General features: G+C 41.5%; 1 protein-coding gene across 2 annotated transcripts in view; it reads right to left on the bottom strand.

The window, feature by feature from the left end:
• ZNF280C (zinc finger protein 280C) overlaps positions 1-16857 on the bottom strand; it is a 65231-nt gene extending 48374 nt beyond the window's left edge. The window contains exons 1-2 of one of the 2 annotated variants that reach the window (XM_003931123.3): positions 16676-16857; positions 6550-6596 (exon numbers count right to left, since the gene is read on the bottom strand). In XM_003931123.3, coding sequence (XP_003931172.1) covers positions 6550-6580 — 31 coding nt within the window. In that variant the 5' untranslated portion in view covers positions 6581-6596; positions 16676-16857. The remainder of the gene's footprint in view (positions 1-6549; positions 6597-16675) is intronic. The other variant, XM_074392232.1, reaches the window with a different exon arrangement.
• Between the last annotated feature and the right edge of the window lie 5770 nt (positions 16858-22627).

Here is a 22627-nt window from a genome sequence, read left to right as displayed (position 1 = left end):
AACATTTCTCTCTCACTCACCCTTTCTTTCTCAGGAAGAATCCACCAAAATGAGACTTATGAAGAACACAAGATGAAGAAAATCTGACATTTGGCACAAATCAAAAACAAAAGAAAGTCCCAGGACAATAGCTGTGCAGTAGGCCTACAGAGCAAACGGCCAGAGTAGTGCAGGAGAATACCACTCCCAGGAGACCTGGCAATCCTCCAAAATATTAAACATCAAATTGTGAGATAACCTGACAAATTTCACAGTGTAGGAAAAGTGAATTAAGAGGCCATGGGGCCAGGCGTAGCAGTGGCGCACGCCTGTAGTTTCAGCTACTCAGGAGGCTGAGAAGCGAGAATCTCTGGACCCTAGGGAGGGGGAGGTGGAATGAGACTGAAACTCTGCACTCCAGCCAGGGACACAGAGCTAGACTTTGTCTCAAAGAAAAAAAAAAAAAGGAAAAAAAAGAGGCGACAGAAGGATCAGGCACAGGGGCTCACAACCTTAATCCCAGCACTTTGGGAGGCCAGGGTGGGTGGATCACTTGACACCATGAGTTTGAGACCAGCCTGGCCAACATGGCAAATCCTCATCTCTTCTAAAAATATAAAAATCGGCCGGGTGTGATGGCACATGCCCAGCTACTTGGGAGGCTGAGGCAGGGGAACTGCTTGAACCCAGGAGGAGGTTACAGTGAGCTGTGATCACGCTCCTGTACTCCAGCCTCGGCATGAGACGCTGCCTCAGAAAAAAACAAAAAACAAAAAACAAAAAAGCCAATAACCAAAAAATCAAAAAGCTTTCAAGCCAACATCTTTGATGATCATGGGTGAAAAAATCCTCAACAAAATATTGGCAAACCAAATACAGCAGTGCATCAAAATGCATATCTACCACTATCCTGTGGGCTTTATCCTGGGATGCAGGATAAAGTTGCATTCAATACATGTAAATCAATAAATGCAATTTATCACGTAAACAGAACTAAGGACAAAACTACCTGATTATCTCAATAGATGCAGTGAAGGCTATTGATAAAATTCAACGCCCCTTTGTGTTAAAAATTCTCAATATATGGCTGGGAACAGTGGCTCACGCCTGTAATCCCAGCACTTTGGAAGGCCGAGGTGGGTGGATCACAAGGTCAAGAGATTGAGACATCAGTGATGGACAGCTATCTCAAATCCTTAAAAAAAAAAAAAAAAAAAAAAAAAAAAAAGGAGAGATCCAGACCATCCTGGTCAGCATGGTGAAACCCCATCTCTACTAAAAATACAAATATTAGTTGGGTGTGGTGGTGGCTGCCTGTAGTCCCAGCTACTCAGGAGGCTGAGGCAGGAAAATCAGTTGAACATGGGAGGCAGAGAGGCTGCAGTGAGCCAAGACTGCACCATTGCACTCGAACCTGGCAACAGAGCAAGACTCTGTCTAAAAAAAAAAAAAAAAAACTCAATAAACCAGGTATTGAACGAACATACCTCAAAATGGTAAGAGCCATCTATGACAAGCCCATAGGCAACATCACATGGAATGGGCACAAGCTGGAAGCACTCTGCTGGAAAACCGGCACAAGACAAGGATGCCCTCTTACCATTCTTATTCAACACAGTATTGGAAGTCCTAGCCAGAGTGATTAGGCAAGAGAAAGAAATAGAAGGCATACAAATAGTGAGGAAGTCAAACTATCCCTGTTTGCAGACAGCATGAGCCAATATTTAAAAAACCCCATAGTCTCAGCCCAAAATTTCCTTAAGCTGATAAACAACTTCAGCAAAGTCTCAGGATACAAAACTGACATATAAAAATCACCAACATTCCTATACACCAACAGCAGTCAAGCCAAGAGCCAAATGAGGAACACAATCCCATTCACGATAGCCACAAAAAAAGAGTAAAATATCTAGGAATAGAGCTAACCAGGGAAGTTAAAGATCTCTTCAATGAGAATTACAAAACACTGCTCAAAGAAATGAGAATTGACACAAATACATGGAAAAACATTCTATGATCACGAGTAGAAAGAATCAACATCGTTAAAATGGCATACTGCTCAAAGTAATTTATAGATTCAATGATATGCTTATCTAATTACTAATGACATTCTTCACAGAACTAGAAAAAGCTATTTTAAAATTCATATGCAACCAAAAAAGGCCTGGATAGCCAAGGCAAACCTAAGCCCAAAGAACAAAGATGAAGGCATCATGCCCTCTAAACTGTACAGGGCTACCATAACCAAAACAGCATGGTTCTATCACAAAAACACACATATAAACCAATGGAACAGAACAGAGAGCCCAGAAATAAGGCCACACACCTACAACCATCTGATGTTTTACAAAGATGACAAAACATGCAATGGGGAGAAGACTCCCTATTCGATAAATGGTGCTGGGTAACTGACTAGTCACATGCAGGAGACTGAAACTGGACCCCTTCCTTATATCACAAACTAAAATCATCTCAAGATGGATCAAAGACTTCAGTGTAAAACCAAAAACTATAAAAACCCTGGAAGACAACCTAGGTAATACCATTGCGGACGTAGGAATGGGCAAAGACTTCATGGCAAAGACATGAAAGGCAATTGCAACAAAAGCAAAAAATGACAAATGGGCTCTAATTATGTGAAAGCACTTCTATACAGCAAAAGAAACTATAGACAGAGTAAACGGACAACTTACAGATGGGAGAATAATTTTGCAAACTGGGCAGCTGAAAAAGGGCTAATATCCAACAACCATAAGGAACTTAAACAAATTTACAAGAAAAAAGCAAACGATCCCATTAAAAAGTGGGCAGTGGATATGAACAGACACTTATCAGAAGATGACTACATGCAGCCAACAGGCACATGAAAAAAAGCACATCACTGATGATTAGAGAAATGCAAATCAAAACCACACTGTGATATAATCTCTCACCTGTTGGAATGGCTATTATTTAAAAGCAAACAAAACAAAACAAAAAAAACAAAAACACATGTCGGGGAGGTTGCAGAGAAAAAGGAACACTTATACACTGTTGTTGGGTGTGTAAATTAAACTACTGTGGAAGACAGTGTGGCGATTCCCCAAAGAGCTAAAAACAAAATTACCATTAGACTCAACGATCCTATTACTGGGTATATATCCAAAGGAATGTAAACTGTTCTATTATAAAGACACAGGTATACATAAGTTCACTGTAGCACTATTCACAGGAGCAAAGACAGAATCAAACCAAATGCCCATCAGTGGTAGACTGGATAAAGCAAATGTGGTACATATACACCATGGAGTACTATGCAGCCATAAAAAAGAGCAACGTCATGTCCTTTGCAGGAACATGGATGGTGCTGGAGGCCATTATCCCTAGGAAACTAACACAGGAACAGAAAACCTAATACCACGTTCTTACTTATAAGCGGGAGCTAAATGATGAGAACACAACAGATACTAAGACGGGAACAACAGATGCTGGTGTACTTGAGGGTAGAGGGTGGGAGGAGGGAAGAGAATCAGGAAAAATAACTCATGCATACTAGGCTTAATACCTGAGTGACAAAATAATCTGTACAACAAACCCCCAAGACATGAGTTTACCCATTAACGAACCTGCACATGTATCCCTGAAGTTAAAATAAAAGTTAAGCGCCGGGCGCGGTGGCTCAAGCCTGTAATCCCAGCACTTTGGGAGGCCGAGGCGGGTAGATCACAAGGTCAAGAGATCGAGACCATCCTGGTCAACATAGTGAAACCCCGTCTCTACTAAAAATACAAAAAAAAAAAAAAAAAAAATTAGCTGGGCGTGGTGGCACGTGCCTGTAAGCCCAGCTACTCAGGAGGCTGAGGCAGGAGAATTGCCTGAGCCCAGGAGGCGGAGGTTGCGGTGAGCCGAGATCGCGCCATTGCACTCTAGCCTGGGTAACAAGAGCGAAACTCTGTCTCAAAAAAAGATAAAATAAAATAAAATAAAAATAAAAGTTAAAAAAAAAGAAGACAGAGATAATACAGAGAGCAAGAGACAATGATAGTATACAATTAGCAACTTTAGAGAGATAAGGGAAGATTATGTAAACACAGCTAAAATTCAGTTAAAAAAAAAAAAAACCACGTCAAATGCCAAAGTTGAGTAAATGTGGAACCAAAAGACAAAAATACATACATTAAACACAGAAAACAAGATTGGTAGAAAAATCAATTTTAAAGGTACAAAATGCACCTAACAAAAGCTCCAGGAAAAATTAAGAGAAAAAGGAGATAAGTAATCAAAGGAAAATACAAGAAAAATTCCTAGTTCTTACGGACATAAATCTCCAGAATGAAAGGGCCCACTAGTAGCCAGCACAATGATCAAGAGTAAAAACTACACTACAGGGACATATTACGGAATTTCAGAATACTGGAAATAAAGAAAATACTTTAAAATTGTGTTGGAGGGGAAAGTGAAAATAATGCTTTAGAAAGTCTTAATAAAAACAATTTTCTGTTTAGAGTTCTATATTCAGCCAATCTTTTCTTCAAGCATAAGGTACGTATTCTTTCATCAAGAATAAAGGCCAGGTGGTTGGGTGCAGTGGCCCAGGCCTATAATCCCAGCACTTTGGGAGGCTGAGGCGGGTGGATCACTTGAGGCCAGTAGTTCCAAGACCAGCCTAGACAAGATGATCAGACACTGTCTCTACCAAAAATACAAAAATTAGCTGGGTATGGTGGCACACAACCTGTAATTTCAGCTGCTTAGGAGGCAAAGGCATGAGAATTGCCTCAACCTGGGAGGCAGTGATTGCAGTGAGCCAAGATAGGGCCCTGCCACTGCACTCCAGCCTAAGTGATACAGTGAGACTGTCTCATAACAAACAAACAAACAAACAAACAAGAATAAAGAACAGCTTAGGCAGAGATGGTGGCATGCACCTCTAGTCCCAGCTACTAGGAAGACTGAGGTGGGAGAATCACCTGAGACATGAAGGTGCCACTGTACACCAGTCTAGGCAACAGGATAAGGCCTTATCTCTAATAAATAAATAAGTAAATAAAAATAAAGAGCAATATTATACAACATTTCCCTCTCATTCACCCTTTCTCAGGAAGAATCCACCAAAACGAGATTTAAGAAGGAAAACATCAAAGGATGCAGAAAATACGACATTCGGCACAATACAAAAAACAAAGTCCCAGGGCAACAGCTGTGCAGCAGGCCTAGAGCAACAAGCCAGAATAGTGCAGGAGAATACCACTCCCAAGAGACCTGCTAATCCTCCAAAATTAAATTAAACTTTAAATTGTTAGATAACCTGACAAGTTTCACAGTATAGGAAAAGTGAATTAAGAGGCCATGGGGCCGGGCATGGTGGTAGGATACCCCTGCGGGGCTGGGCATGGTGGTGGGATACCCCTGCATTCCCAGCTACACAGGAGGTGGAGGCACAAGAATCGCTGAAACCCGGGAGGAGGAGGTGCAATGAGCCAAGATCGTGTCACTGCACTCTAGCCTCGGCGATAGCCGGAGACATTGTCTCAAGAAAAAAAGGGCATGATGGAGACGGCTGGGCACAGTAGCTCACAATCTTAATCCCAGCACTTTGGGAGGCTGAGGCGGGCTTGAGGTCAGGAGTGTGAGACCAGCGTCGCCCACGTGGCAAAATCCCATCTCTACCGAAAACAAAAATATAAAAATTTGTGGTGCATGGTGGCTCATGTCTTTAATCCTAACTAGGTGGGAGGCTGAGGCATGAGAATCGCTAGAACCCGGGAAGTGGAGGTGCACTGAGTTGAGATCACACCACTGCACTCCAGCCTGGGTGACAGCGTGAGGCTCTGTCTCAGAAAATAAAGAAAAAGAAAGATGCTCTGGAAAGGTGTGAGTGGCTATAGGTTTTAATAAACTTTGCTAATTTATAAAATGAAAAATTTTAATTAATATATTAAAAAAGGAAGAGAAAAAAGAAAATTTATCCATCATAATAAGTAACTAACAAGTACCATGCTCACCTGTGAACACTATTTATTAGTTATCATAAAATCATCGAATATGGTTCACTCAAAAATCGAGCTATAACTACACTGAGATGCTTAAAAAGAGGGAAAATTTTAAGAAAACTAAAATCCTCATCTTCCTTGATAGAAAATTGCTAGGTAATGGCAAAACTTGATGATTCAAGAGACAACTGTATGTATCTATGAGTTTTTAAAATGAAGAAATGTGAAAGGACTTATTAGAAAAACAGCTAAACAACCGAAAAGTACATGCTTTCAATTTTTTAGCTTGAAAAAACAGGGAGTATATAGGAACGTGCATGTGCCCACACATACACACCTATCTCTACCTCTCTCTCCCCTTTACTCCCTCCCTTCGAGAGACTTGAACCCAGGAGGCAGAGGTTGCTGTGAGCTGAGATCATGCCACTGCACTCCAGTCTGGCTGACAGAGTGAGAATCTGCCTTAACAATAAATAAATAACTAAATATTTGCTTTTAAGAAAGTGTGCTCACTTCTGTCTCCAATCTTTTCTTTTGAAGAAAGGTTTACAGTACAAAAAACATGTCTATTGTTATCGACAACAGCAGAAATACTTACTTTTTGGTTGAAAAGTTTTGTTGTCATCCATCAAGTTGCAAGGTCACCTAAGTACCAACACATGACATCAATCAGTGTTATGAGTCACTTTAACACCAAGTTTTGAAACATGAAACCTGAGATCCAAAATCTTTGGGTCTAATTTTGATCTCCAGCACACTCACCATATGACTCCAGACAAGATAGTAAGCTAGGTCTGTTTTCCACCCTTTAAAATAAAGATGTCTACTAGTGTGAATTTTGTTAAATTAAATGCATACAAATTTAGTCTTTCTCTTCTACAAAAAACCCACCTTTTGAGTTTGATATGTTTAATACATACACTATTTTTTTTTAATTTTTATATTTTAGAGACAAGATCTCTCGCTATGTTGCCCAGGCTGGAGTGCAGTGGCTATTCACAGGCACGACTGATCATCACATACCATACAGCCTTGAACTCTTGGGGTCAAGTGATCCTCCCACCTCAGCCTTCTAAGTAACTGGGACTACAGGTGCACATCACTGTGCCTGGCTTAACACTTCAATTAAATGATGATATAAAATATTTATTGGCATAACCATCCTAAAATGATTACTAAATGTACAAGCAGTCTATATAAATGAGTCATATCTACTGCCTATGGTTATAGAGATAGCTTGTGAGGCCTAATGCAGCCCTTAAGGAGTCTCAATTGGTACGTTCATAAACACACTAAAAAGCTGGCTATCTTTGGATGCCGAGTGGTAACTTCGGTCCAAAGCAGTGCTGTCCAATGAGGTAACCACTAGCCTCATGTGGCTACTTCAACTTTATTAAAAAAATAAAAATCCAGGCCAGGTACAGTGGCTCACATCTGTAATCCCAGCACTTTGGGAGGCTGAGGTGGGTGGATCACGGGGTCAAGAGTTCAAGACCAGCCTGGCCAATATGGTGAAACCCCATCTCTACCAAAAATAAAAGAAAACTAGTCGGGTGTGGTGGCACGTGCCTGTAGTCCCAGCTACTCGGGAGGCTGAGGCAGGGGAATCGCTTGAACCCGGGAAGCAGAGGTTGCAGTGAGCCCAGATTGCACCACTGCATTCCAGCCTGGGCAATAGAGGGAGACAGTGTCTCAAAAAAAAAAAAAAAAAAAAAAAAAAAAAAAAATCCAGCTCTTCAGTCACTCTAGCCACATTTCAAGCGCTCAAAACCACAAGTGGTTAGTGGCTACTGCAGTGGATGGTGCAGCCATGGAATTGCTATGAGACAACACGTCAAAAGACTACTACCATACTTAGTTCCAGTTTTAAAAATAAACAAATACATAAAATTTCATGGATTCCTTTGGGGAAGGATTGAAGCCTTCTAAAACTACATCACAAAAACCCCTAAAGTCACCACATCAGAATTTTGGTGGTAGGGAAGGAATTGTATGGGGATTCAGTCAGCTGCCAGAGAAATGCAATATCCAGCAAAGATATGCAGTGGGAATCTTAGAACTCCTTTAATAGCAACTCCAGAGGGTCTCTAGGTTCTGCAACTCAGAGTTGGCATCAAAATAGACAAAAGAGGAAAGAACACTCTATATTTCAGCTACTAATTCAGGTGGGGATACTATACCCATGTTAACACTGTTCTTCTGGGGGAAAAATGAATTCTGAAAACTGACTTACGAAACACCTATTGAACACCAACCATTCATTTTTTTGAAGACAGCCTGTATGAATAATTCCTATTTACTTATTTTTTCTTTCAGCTTTTATATACCTAAAATTCAACTATGTTTTAAAAGACTTTGCTCTAAAAAAAGTTAAAAATAACAGATTAACATAGTTAGATTGGTAAATAGGGCCGGGCGCAGTGGCTCATGCCTGTAATCCCAGCACTTTGGGAGGCCAAGGTGGGCAGATCACGAGGTCAAAAGTTTGAGACCAGCCTGACCAACATGGTGAAAACCCCGTTTCTACTAAAAATACAAAAATTAGCCAGGTGTGGTGGTCTGTGCCTGTAATCCCAGGCTACTCAGGAGGCTAAGGCAAGAGATTGCTTGAACCTGGGAGGTGAAGGTTTCGGTGAGCCAAGATCACACCTCTGCACTACAGCCTGGATGACAGAGCCAGACATCTCAAAAAAAAAAAAAAAAAAAAAAAAGGTAAACAGTATATGTATTTTGGCACAATAAAAAACATTTAAATAGTTAATGAATGTCATTTTATACCCACTAGGATGGCTAGAATCAAAAGACAGATAATCACAAGTGTTGACAAGAATGTGGAGAAACTGGAACTCTGTTTTTGTTTTTTGAGACAGTCTTGCTCTGTCACCAGGCTGGAGTGCAGTGACGCAATCTTGGCTCACTGCAATCTCCACCTCCTGGGTTAAAGTATTTCTCCTGCCTCAGCCTCCCGAGTAGCTGGGACTACAGGCATGCGCCACCATGCCCAGCTAATGTCTGTATTTTTTAGTAGAGACGGGGTTTCACCATGTTGGCCAGGATGGTCTCCATCTCTTGACCTCGTGATCTGCCCACCTCGGCCTCCCGAAGTGCTGGGATTACAGGTGTGACTCACCGCGCCTGGCTGAGAAATTGGAACTCTTCTACACTGCTGGTGGGAATATGAAATGGTGCAGCCACTGTGGAAAACACTTCGGCAGTTTCTCACAATGTTAAACGGAGTTATCGCATGACCCAGCAATTATACTCCTAGAGACAGACAATTGAAAACATATGTCCACACAAAAATTTGCACATAAATGTTCATAGCAGCATTATTCACAATAGCCAAAAAGTGGAAACAACTCAAATACCCAACAGTTCAAGAATGGATAAACAAAATGTGATATATCCATACAACTGAATATTATTTGGCAATAAAAAGGAATGAAGCACTGATACATGTTATAATATGGATGGGCCTTGAGAACATTATACTAAGTGAAGGAAGACAGTCAAAAGACTGCATATGATTTCACTGATATGAAATGTCCAGAAATGGCAAATCCATAGACAGAAAGTAGAGTAGTAGCTGCATATGGTTGGAAGGGTTGGTGGGAAATGGGAAGTGACTGTTAATGGGTACAAGGTTTCTTACTGGGGTGATGAAAATATTCTAAAATTAACTGTGGTGCTACTTGCACAACTGTGAAAACACTAAAACCATTGAATTGCACACTTTGAATGAGTAAATTGTATGCTATATGAATTGTATCTCAATAATGCGATCAAGAAAATAATAAGCTGGTAGGATATAAGCCTGGGAGTATTGTGGAGAAAGAGTACCAAAAAAGAACCTAACAAAGAGAGTAAAGCTGTAAAATTGTGGAGTACAGAGAGAAAAGGAGTGTAGGTAAACATTCAACTCCTGATGATACCATCTAAACACCTGAAGCTAGCCATGCCTGAAGCAAATTATCCTAAAGCTTTTCAGTTAAGAGAGAAAAAAAGCCGGGCGCGGTGGCTCAAGCCTGTAATCCCAGCACTTTGGGAGGCAGGAGAATTGCCTGAGCCCAGGAGGCGGAGGTTGCGGTGAGCCTAGATCACGCCATTGCACTCCAGCCTGGGTAACAAGAGCGAAACTCCGTCTCAAAAAAAAAAAAAAAAAAAAAGAGAGGAAAAAAATTACTCATTTTTGGTTTAATCTACTTTGAGCTAGGTTTCCGGCAACTGTGTTTAAGACTATTAATAAACTCATCAGTGTTACCCCATTGTTCAAACCAGGGTCAATAGACTTCTCAGGAAAATAAATCACAGATTGTGCAAGAGAGCTCTATAACAATATAATTCTTTTTGCTAATTTTTGCTATCTAAAAAAATTAAGCCTAATCTGGGGATTCCCTGGGTGACCACCTTATATACCTAAATAACATATTTGCACTAAATGAAGGGCAATGACAATATTGTTAGCTATAGAAATGAAGGTACTGAAAGGGTTCAAATAAAAAACCTTGCTATTACATATAATAAGTATGAATTATAGGTATGGAAAACTCAATAGAAGTAGGCAGTGACTCTTTCAGCAAAATACATATTCACTCAATATATAAAAGTTGATTCAAATGGCAATGGTTTTGTAGTTTCACTTAGCTGCTTTGTTTATGGTTGTGTAAGAACTCTAAGAATATTTCAAACATTTTAAGTTCAGGGGTGTCTCTGAAATGCTTTTCTTATAACAAGAAGTAATTGGTATAGTACTTAAATGCAAGAAACACTAGATTAGAACTTGGTTTCTTAGACAATTTCACTGGCATCTAAATGATTCAAACTTCCAAAGTAGGTTTTGAGAACAAATTACATACAATTCAGAAAGAAAACAGAGGCTCTCCATCTTTTCTTTGTCCAAGTTTTTATATTGTGCAAATTATCTTTTTTTCTGAAAGCCTGAACACATGAAGTCTGGGTACATTTTAAGAAGACATTTTATAACTTTATTATTTTCATCCTAATTTATTCATTTTCAACTTTCGTCTGTTAATTTTCATACTTCATATATTCGTAGAAAATAGTTTACACTAATATTTGAAACTCATTAGTATAATACTTTGCAAAATTTGCCTATATTTTAAAATATTTACTTTTATGTAAGTTTTTGGATAGGACACTATAAAATATACTTTCTACAAATAAATTTTATATTATATACAGGGTAAAGACTTTATAGGCATAGGTTTTTATTATCTTTTATATGTAAAATAGCCAAGCACAGTGGCTCACACCTGTAATCCCAGAACTTTGGGAGGTCCAGGCAGGTGGATCATGAGATCAGGAGTTCGAGACTAGCCTGGCCAATATGGTGAAACCCCATCTCTACTAAAAATACAAAACTTAAGCCAGGCATGGTGGCGCACCTCTCTAGTCCCAGCTACTTGGAAGGCTGAAGGCAGGAGAACCACTTGAACCTAGGAGGCAGAGATTGCTGTGAGCCGAGATCGCACCACTGCACTCCAGCCTGGGCAACACAGCGAGACTCCATCTCAAAAAAAAAAAAAAAAAAAAAAAAAAAAAAAAAAATTAACATGAGGAAAACACTAATGTACAATTACTGGCCTTTTGAAGCCAATCTGTATAGTAAATATTTTATGTAAGTTTCATAAGATATTCTATAATCACTAACTCCTAAAGTAATCTCAAGAAGTACATATTATTAATTTGCTTTTTATAGGAGCAAAACTTATCCACCAGGGAAAATATCAAATAAGTGCAATGATAGGAACACTGGACATAGGGACTGAAAACCTGAGTGGGAATTTCTGGTCTACCACTGCCTGGTTGCCAAATCTATAGGAAGTTTACGTAACCTCTGCAAGCCTTAGTTTTTCTATCTGTAAAACGAAAACAGTAATACCTTCCTCGCAGCACTACTGTGAACATTAAATAAAGCACATGAAATATTCTTTAACAGTACTTTGCACTATTTTTCTCAACTTCTCCTTCTTTACCCGAAGTCATACCGTAAGTTGATGAGTACTAGCACTTAAAAAAACAAACAAATCTAGTTCACATAAAGAGCTCAGTTAAAATGTTATCATAAACTGCATCACATCAGTTCTCAAACTCTTTTGTCCCAGGATTTCTTTTCACTTAAAACTTACTGAGAACGTCAATGAGCTTTGTATTTATATGGATAATATGCATTGGTATTTCCCATATTAGAAATTATTTTAATGCTTTAATTTAAAATATTTACAAGCCCATTACAAGTTAATAAAAATACTTTTAATGAGAATAATTTAAAAAAAAATCTAATGAGAAAAGTAATACTGATTTACATTTTTGCAAATGTTTTTAATATTTATCTTAATAAAAGGCAGCTGGATTCTCTTATCAGTCTCTTGGGAAAAATACTGCATGATCTCACTTACATGTGGAATCTAAAAAACTTTATCTCATAGAAACAGAGGGTAGAAAGATAGTTACCAGAGGCTTGGGAGTTCTGGGGTGGAACAGATGGGGAAAAGGAAGATGTTGATCTCAGGGTACAAAGTTTAATTAGACTGGAGGAATAAGTTTTAGTTATCTATTGCACTACAATGTGACCACAGCTAATATTAATAATGTATTGTGTATTTCAAAATTGCTAAAATAGGGTTTTAACATTCTCATAATAAAATGATAAATTGGTAAGGTGATGGCTATGTGAGTTAGCCTGATTCTTTCAATACCGCATACATATATCAAAACATCACATTGTACCCCATAAACATATAATTACCATTTGCCAATAAAAAATTAAAAAGTAAACAAAAGAAAGCGAAAAAAAAGAAACACTGCTTAAAAAAAAACTACTTTGCAGTGAATGAATAAAGTCTACACAAACACTACTGTCAGGGGTAATTTCTACAGTTCATTACTAGTCATGTTTCTCTGAACATGCAGAGCACTGGGAAAAAAATTCTAGACATATATTTTTGATTGAAATTACGGAGAAGGAGGCCCGTGGTGGCTCATGTCTGTGATCCCAGTACTTTGGGAGGCCAAGGCGCGCGGATCACCTGAGGTTAGGAGTTTGAAACCAGACTGGCCAACATGGTGAAACCCCGTCTCTACTAAAAAAAAAATTAGCTGGGCATGGTGGCACACGCCTGTAGTCTCAGTTACTTAGGAGGCTGAGGCAGGAGAATCGCTTAAACCTGGGAGGCAGAGGCTGTAGTGAGCCGAGATAATACCACTGCACTCTAGCCTAGGTGACAGCGCAAGACAGACATCGTCTAAAAAAAAAAAAAAAACAAACCGGGCGTGGTGGCTCACGCCTGTAATCCTAGCACCTTGGGAGGCCGAGGCGGGTGGATCACGAGGTCAAGAGATCGAGACCATCCTGGTCAACATGGTGAAACCCCGTCTCTACTAAAAATAATAAAAATTAGCTGGGCATGGTGGCGTATGCCTGTGATCCCAGCTACTCAAGAGGCTGAGGCAGGATAATTGCCTGAACCCAGGAGGCCGAGGTTGCAGTGAGCCGAGACCACACCATTGTACTCCAGCCTGGGTAACAAGAGCAAAACTCCGTCTCAAAAAACATGGAGGAAATAAAATCCTTTCGAATCATTACTTAAGACAAACTGACTGAAAACTAAGTTTTTATTTATTTATTTATTTATTTATTTTTGAGACGGATTCTCACTCTGTCACCTAGGCTGGAGTACAGTGGCACAATCTTGGCTCGCTGCAGCCTCTGCCTCCCAGGTTCAAGTGATTCTCCTGCCTCAGCTTCCCAAGTAGCTGGGATTATAGGTGCCCACCACCATGCCCAGGGAATTTTTGTGTTTTTAGTAGAGACAGGGTTTCACCATGTTGGCCAGGCTGGTCTCGAACTCCTGACCTCATGTAATCTGTCTGCCTCGGCCTCCCAAAGAACTAGGATTACAGTTATGAACCACCGCCCTGGGCCAAAATCAAGTATTTTTAAGTTTCTCTCTGAAGCAGGAAGACACAGAAAAAACATTTAGGGTTACATATCTAATTAGTGAACATAAGTAATAAATATTTATGATCCTGGAAAAAGTTACTTTTGGATAACAAAATGTTTTCTATATAACTTTCCAATACCCCATCACTTAAAACTGTAGATTACTTTCTATTTTCAAAAATTGCCATTCTGTTTAGGTATTTCACCTGCCTAGTTAGGAGAACAGCAACAAAAAATTCTTGGTATGGTTCTAAACATCCTCTTGAATAAAGAAAAGAAAACAAATGGGAGAGGAGGGTACAGGATTATATATCCCCTTCCCCTTGTTCTCCTCTCCCCTACTAAAAAAAGACAAGGCTGAGTAGTAAAACACTGGACTGCAAAACCCAGAATAAACTAGAAAATCTAACTAGGGAAAACCGGAAAACTGAGATTTGAAGCTATTCAACCTAAAAACTTTTCCAATAGGCTATTCTTCAACTTTTCAACATGCTTGGAAATAACAAAGTATTAAAAAGTTGAAAAACAGCTGGGTGCAGTGGATCACGCCTGTAATCCTAGCACTTTGGGAAGCTGAAGCGGGTGGATCACTTGAGCTCAGGAGTTCGAGACCAGCCCGACCAATATGGCGAAACCCCGTCTCTACTTAAAAAAAGAAAAAAAAGCCAGGTGCGGTGGCTCACACCTGTAATCCCAGCACTTTGGGAGGCCGAGGTGGGTGGATCACGAGGTCAAGAGGTCGAGACCATCCTGGTCAACATGGTGAAACCCCGTCTCTACTAAAAATACAAAATCCAAAAAAAATTAGTTGGGCGTAGTGGCATGTGCCTGTAATCCCAGCTACTCGGGAGGCTGAGGCAGAATTGCCTGAACTCAGGAGGTGGAGGTTACGGTGAGCCGAGATCGCGCCATTGCACTCCAGCCTGGGTAACAAGAGCGAAACTCCGTCTCAAAAAAAAAAAAAAAAGAAAAAGAAAAAAAAATTAGCCAGGCGTGGTGGTGGGCACCTGCAATCCCACTTGTAGGAGAATGCAGTGAGCCAAGATGGCGGCACTGCACTCCAGACTGAGCAACAGAGCGAGACTCTGTCTCCAAATGAAATGAAAAAAAAAAAAATTAGCCAAGCGTGGTGGTGGGCACCTGCAATCCCACTTGCAGAAGAATCACTTGAACCTGGAAGGCGGAGGTTGCAGTGAGCCAAGATGGCGGCACTGCACTGAGCCAAGATGGCGGTACTGCACTCCATACTGAGCAATAAAGCGAGACTCTTGTCTCTAAAAAAAAAAAAAAAAAGCCTTAATAAAAATACAAAGGAAAAGGAAAAAATACAAAGGAAAAGGGAATTGATTAAAACTTTTTAAAATTTTTAAGTGAGCCTCCTTGCTTATTCTCTGTGACCACCTCACTCTCACACAAAGTGAGATATAATATAGCAAATTGAATACCGGATGAGAGTCAGAAAGCCTAGGTTTAAGAATTGGTTCTCTCGCTTCCCAGGCACGACCTTAGTAAAGTTCTGTCCTTGAGGCTGTTTCCTCATCTTCAAACAGTTCTATCAACACCCTCCAGCCCATCTCAAAAGGGGTGCTACCAATGAAATATGCAAACGCAAAATACGATTATAATGGAATTTACAGTGCTGTGGAAACATCAAAGGTACACAGCCCTAATTTTATAAGCAAATCACTGCCTTTGTAGGCTCAGTAAAATTTCCGCTTAAGGGGAATGAGTTTACACAGTAACCCCCAAACCAGGACACCTCACAAATACTAAGAACAGACTTTCGCAGTTTAAAACTCTACTTTTAGGTTTCTATTTTATGTTCAGTGGCACTAAAAGACACTACAACTCATAGTCCAAACCTGAAAACAATAGTAAAAAAAAAATTAAGGTCGCAGATTTAAAAAACTCCACCAAACAAATCTTTCCAAACAAAGAGAATCCCTTGGAAGGTCTCCCGAGCTTGCAGAAGCTGGTTCACTTTACATTTTCCTCTCGAATTTCTCCTTAAAAAGCTTGAAAACCTGAGAGAAGTTGAGAGGAACTCCCTCCACCTCTAGAGCAGGATTCTACCTCAGCATAATTTGTTCCATCCCTTTAAGTAAAACCTGCAAACTTCCCTGTTAGAAAAACAGTGGATTTAACTGCACGTTTCTCCTCAAGGCTCTTATCCTCTAGACAATAACGGAATGGAGCACGATTTCTGTGACAGAGAAGTCGCTTTGGCCAGAACAAGGTTGTGGGCATGGAACGACCGGTCCCCTGTGCGGAGGGAACCTGGGCAGAAAGAAGGGGTCGAAGGATGCCCGATGCCGGAAAGTTGGGAAGCCCCTCAAGTCTCTTTTCGTTTGACTGAAGAGACTTGAAGGTGGGCGGGTCTCCGTCAAACGGCGGTATCGACCCTACGAAAGACCAAGGGGAGCTGCCACCAGAAAGAAAAGCCAAAACCAGGTGGGAAATGGACCGGCAAGACTCCGCAGGTGAAAAGGCGGCCACAGCCGCCTCGGCCCGCGAAGCTGCGGCCCGCCAGGCTGTACCTCCAGAAAACCCTCCCCCTTCAGGGCCCGGCGCAAGATGGTGGCCCACCAGCTACCGCGCCGCCAAGCCTGTCCCCTCCCCCCGCACCCCCGTGGACCCGCGCCGGCTTACAGACCCTCAGCCCGCCGCCCTCAGAACCCTCCCCTGGGGAAGGCTGCCTCGGCCGCGCCGGAGAATCACTGCCTGCTTTCGCGCGGCACAGGCGGGGGCGGGGAACGCTTACCGACAGCAGAGCAGATCGGCCTGACTGGGGTGCGGAGAAGGAGGAGGAGCGCGAACGCCCCGGGGAAACGCCTCAGCAACAGCGACTCGCGCGGAGACTCCCAGCGCAGAACTGGCACCTCAGCCCCGGGGAGGGGTATATAACTGCGCGCGCTGCCTCATGGGTAGACGCCGACTCCACCCCGGAACGTCCGGAATCTTATCCTAACAGACACGGACGGCGGTACTACTTGTGCAGCTACTTTACTAACCATCGAAGGTCACGTGAGTGAGGGCAAAGGTCACGTGCACCAGCGTGCACGTCTTCTACGCAAACCTTCCATTTAACCTGTGGTTATCTTCCCGCCCCATACGCCGTATCTGACCACATAGAAACATGAATTCTGGGTATTCCTTGTGTGTGAGAGTTAAAGACACTCGTTTTATATATATATATGTGTGTGTATATATGTATATATATATATATATATTCATATATATATAGTTTTTTTTTAATACTATAAGCACGTTTCAAAATACTGTTTTTTTTTTTTTTGAAACGGGGTCTTGCACTGTCACCAGGCTGGAGTGCCGTGGCGCAATCTCGGCTCACTGCAACCTCCGCCTCCCGGGTTCAAGTATTTCTCCTGCCTCAGCCTCCTGAGTAGCTGCGACTACAGGCGTGAGCTACCACGCCAGGGCTAATTTTTTGTATTTTAGTAGAGATGGAATTTCACTATGTTGGCCAGAATGATCTCGATTTGCTGACCTTGTGAACTGCCCGCCTAGGCCTCCCAAAGTGCCGGGATTACAGGCATGAGCCACCACACCTGGCCACCACATTTTGTTTTAAGCATACGGTTTTGCTTGTCTTTTTGTTACTTCTAATTGCTATATCGATGCCTATAGTAGTTAGGAAAATGCTAAGAAAAAATGCATTTATGGCAGGGCGTTGTAGGTCATGCCTGCACTCCCAGCGTTTGGGAGGCCGAGATGGGTGGATCACCTGAGGTCAGGAGTTCGAGACCAGTGTGACCAACATAGTGAAATCCCGTCTCTACTAAAAATAAAAAATTAGCTGGGTGTGGTGGCACATGCCTGTAATCCTAGCTACTCGGAAGGCTGAGGCAGGAGAATCACGTGAACCCAGGAGGCAGATGTTGCAGTGAGCTGAGATGGCACCGTTGCACTCCACCCTGGGCAGTAAGAGTGAAGCTCCATCTAAAAAAAAACCAAAATACATTTACAGGAAAAACACTTGCCAAAATATTGCTTACAGAAACGTTTTCTAAACATGTGCTTTGAAATGTAAAAGTTCCCGCTCCCAATTTTCTCCGCAAGGTTGATGGCAGTACTGGTTCATCTCTGGCTCTCATTTTTTTTTTGAAACAGAGTTTCACTCTTGTTGCTGAGGCTGGAGTGCAATGGCAGGACCTCGGCTCACTGCAACCTCTGCCTCCCGGATTCAAGTGATTCTCCTGCCTCAGCCTCCCTAGCAGCTGGGATTATAGGTGTGCGCCGCTGCCTGGCTAATTTTGTATTTTTAATAGACACGGGGTTTCCCCATGTTGGCCGGGCTGGTGTCGAACTCCTGACCTCAGGTGATCTGTCCACCTTGGCCTCCCAAAGTGCTGGGATTATAGGCGTTAGTCACCATGCCCGACCCGGTTCATCTCTTAAGAGTTGCCCAGACTGAAAATATCGTGTGACTCACATAACACATACATAAACGCAGTCACTGAATCCTACTAATTTTTTTTATTTGAGCTACTTTCTTCTTTCTTATCTATACAGCTATTTGCCTCTGGCCCTGAAAATAAGCTTTACAGGAAAAGACAGAGAATAATCAAAATAAACAGAAAAGTGAAAAGTCCCCAAATCTTGGAGCATGCATAGTTGGTCCCTGCTTCTGGTCAGGGTGATAAAGTCCATGCACCTTCTCCTTTGGTGCCAGCAGGAAATGTAAAACTAGCAAATCTACAGCCTGCATGACTCTGCTTTTGGCACCAGTGTGAAATTTAAAACTTGTAATTCTCCAGCCTGTCTCCTTCTTTGGCATTGGTGGGAAATTTAAAACTGGCAACAAAAATTGGTGCAGTTGAGAAATTTAAAAGTTGCAAATCTATAGCCTGTGTAGCGTTTTCCCCAGCCCCGCTTCCTAGGCTAGATACTGTGAAGGCCCATCCAACTTCCTCTGCCTCTCTCAAGCCAGCCCAGACCTGTTTGCAGCACCCACCCCCACCACTCCCCTACTCCCACTAGTTCCCTGAGTAATAAAATTTCTCTCAAATACTCTTGGCATATCTAGGGTCATGAGTGTTTACATCCAACCTAAAATTAGGAGGAGGGACGGTCAGTCTGCCTCAGCAGCATGACCAGAAAACACTCACACACCCAATTTTCAATCTAACTTATTCTTTTTTTCCTGAAAAATATTGCCAAGAAGACCAGCAGGCTCTAGTCAGTTGACTTTTTGCAGACTCCGGTCAGCAATTTTCTATCAAAATGAAAATTTGAGAAACTAAATAATAATAATTAAAAGGATGTCTGGTGAGAATGGAATTAACACATGGGAAATAGTTTGGGTGAGTTTTGTCTATTCTTAAAACTCTTCCCCGGGCTTGTAGAAAACCACTCTATATTGGTTCTCTTGACTAACTGGCTGTATGTTCTTTTTTACTTTTCAGCACTTCCAGTAAATGAGGGCTTACTCCTGTATAGCTTTTTCTGACAATTTTAAAAATTGAGACAAATTCACATGAAAAAAAGCTACCATTTTAAAGTGTACAATAGAGTGATTTCTTATATATATTTACAGTATTGTGCAACCATCACCACTAATTCCAGAACATTTTCATTACCTCCCACCAGAAAACCCACAAACCTATTAGTAGCCACTCCTAATTTCCTCCTATTTGTATTCCCTCACTAATCCTTAATTAACTTTTCTTATCTATGAATTTGCCTATTCTGGATATCACACATAAATGCAATCGTGTAGTTTTTCATGTCTAGCTTTTTTCATTCACTAAAATGTTTCTAAAGTAGGTTCATCCATGTTGTAGCACATATTACTTCCTTCCTTCCCTCCTTCCCTCCCTCCATCCCTCCTTCCTTCCTTCCTTCCTTCCTTCCTTCCTTCCTCCTTTCTTTCTTTTTGATGGACTCTTGCTCTGTCTCTCAGGCTGGAGTACAGTGGCATGATTTCCACTCATTGCAACCTCTGCCTCCCAGATTCAAGTGATTCGCCTGCCTCAGCCTCCTGAGGAGCTGGAATTACAGGGTCCCACAACCACGCCAAGGTAATTTTTGTATTTTTAGTAGAGATGGGGCTTCACCATGTTGACCAGGCTGGTCTTGAACTCCTGACCTCAAGTGATCCACACGCCTCAGCCTCCCAAAATGCTGGGATTACAGACATGAGCCACTGCACCAGGGCCACTTCATTTCTTTCTATATTGCATGACATTTCATTGTACAAACATATCACTTTCTGTTTATCCATTCTTCAGTTGGTGGACATTTGGGTTGTTTCTGCTTTTGAGCTATTATAAATAATGTAGCCATGAATATCCGTGTACTAGTCTGTTTCACACTGCCATTAAGATATTATTTGAGACTGGGTGATTTATAAACAAAGGAGAGTTAATTGACTCACAGTTCTGCAGGGCTGGGAAAGCCTTATGAAACTTAAAACCATGGAGGAAGAGGAAGCAGGCACCTTCTTTTTTTTTATTGTACTTTAGGTTCTGGGGTACATGTGCAGCTCATGCAGGATTTTTGCATAGGTACATACATGGCAAGGTGGTTTGCTGCCTTCTTCCTCCATCACCTATATCTGGTATTTCTCCCCATGTTATCCCTCCCCACCCTCCCCACTCCCACAGCCCCTCCCCTAGTCTCCCCCAGCTGACCTCAGTGTGTGATGCTCCCCTCCCTGTGTCCATGTGTTCTAATTGTTCAACACCTGCCTATGAATGATACCAGTTTGATTTTCTGTTCTTGTGTCAGTTTGCTGAGAATAATGGTTTCCAGATTCATCCATGACCTTATGAAGGACACTAACTCATCGTTTTTTATGGCTGTGTAGTATTCCATGGTGTATATGTGCCACATTTTCTTTATCCAGTCTATTGTTGGTTCCAGGTCTTTGCTATTGTAAATAGTAGCAGGCACCTTCTTTACAAGGTGGCAGGAAAGAGAGTGTGTGTAGGAGGAAATGTCAAACACTTATAAAACCATCAGATCTTGTGAGAACTCACTCACTATCATGAGAACAGCATGGGAGAAACTGCCCCTATGATCTAATCACCTCCCACCAGGTCTCTCCCTCAAAACCTGGAGATTACAATTCAAGATAAGATTTGGGTGGGGACACAAAGCCTAGCCATATCAATTGGTGTACAAGATTTTTAAAAAAGCTTTATGGCCAGGCGCAGTGGCTCAAGCCTGTAATCCCAGCACTTTGGGAGGCCGAGGTGGGTGGATCACGAGGTCAAGAGATTGAGACCATCCTGGTCAACATGGTGAAACCCCATCTCTACTAAAAATACAAAAAATTAGCTGGGCATGGTAGCGCGTGCCTGTAATCCCAGCTACTCAGGAGGCTGAGGCAGGAGAATTGCCTGAACCCAGGAGGCGGAGGTTGCGGTGAGCCAAGATCGCGCCATTGCACTCCAGCCTGGGTAACAAGAGTGAAACTCTGTCTCAAAAAAAAAAAAATTAAAAAAAAAAAAAAAAAGCTTTATGAAGGCCAGGCATGGTGGCTCACACCTGTAATCCCAGCACTTTCGGAGGCCGAGGTGGATGGATCACCTGAGATTGGGAGTTCAAGACCAGCCTAGCCAACATGGAGAAACACTGTCTCTACTAAAAATACAAAATTCGTCAGGTGTTGTGGCACATGCCTGTAATCCTAGCTACTTGGGAGGCTGAGGCAGGAGAATCACTTGAACCCAGGAGGTGGAGGTTGCCGTGAGCCAAGATCATGACATTGCACTCCAACCTGGGCAACAAGAGCAAAACTCCATCTCAAAAAAAAAAAAAAAAAGCTTCATGAAGATAAAGTTCACATAAGCTACAATTTATGCACTTAAAGTGTACAATTCAATGGTTTTGGTATATTCACAGGTATATGCAACCATTACCGCAGTCAGTTTTAGAACACTTTCATCACCCTAAAAAGAAAATCTGTGCACATTAGTCACCATATCCTTAACTCACCCCACCCTTCCTACCAGATACTCTCCTGCTCTACACAACTACTAGTCTACTTTTTGTCTGTGCAGATTTGCCTGTTCTTTACATTTCATATAAATGGAATTGTATAATATACTGACTTTTGTGACTGGCTTCTTTCCCGCAGCATAATGCATGTGCTTCTTTCCTTTTTGTGGCTGAATAATATTCCATTCCATGGCTATAGCATATTGTATTTATTCATTTGTCAGTTGATGAACATTTGTGTTGTTTCCACTTTTGGGCTATTATAAATAGTCATGTGCAAATATTTGGGTGAAAATATATTTTCAATTCTCTTTGTTATATAACTAGAAGTGTAAATCCTGGGTCATATGATAACTATAATTAACTTTTAATGGACTGTTAAACTTTTCCACAGTGGCTGCACCATTTTTTCATTCCCACTAGGATTTATTATGATTCCAATTTCTCCACGACCTCACCAACACTTGCTGTTTTCCATTTTTTCTTTTGTTGTTTTGGTTCTAGCCATCCTAGTGAGTGTAAAGTAGCACCTTTGTGTCTGCTGGCTTTTGATCTCAGAATTTCTGCCACTTCCTACAGTCAGTCTACTGGTCCTGGGTCTCACCCTTTGATCTGCTGTGGTGGGCCCACTTGTTCTCCGTTCAACATCCATGTTACACAGGAACAGGGAACAGGTCAGGGAAACTAAACCTCAGATCTGCCATCTGCCTGAGCCTGAGGCATTCTCATTTTTATTTTGATACCACTG

The sequence above is a fragment of the Saimiri boliviensis genome, chromosome X (genome assembly GCF_048565385.1).
Source record: "Saimiri boliviensis isolate mSaiBol1 chromosome X, mSaiBol1.pri, whole genome shotgun sequence".
Lineage (NCBI taxonomy): Eukaryota > Metazoa > Chordata > Mammalia > Primates > Cebidae > Saimiri > Saimiri boliviensis.
This window is presented reverse-complemented; position numbering and strand designations above follow the sequence as displayed.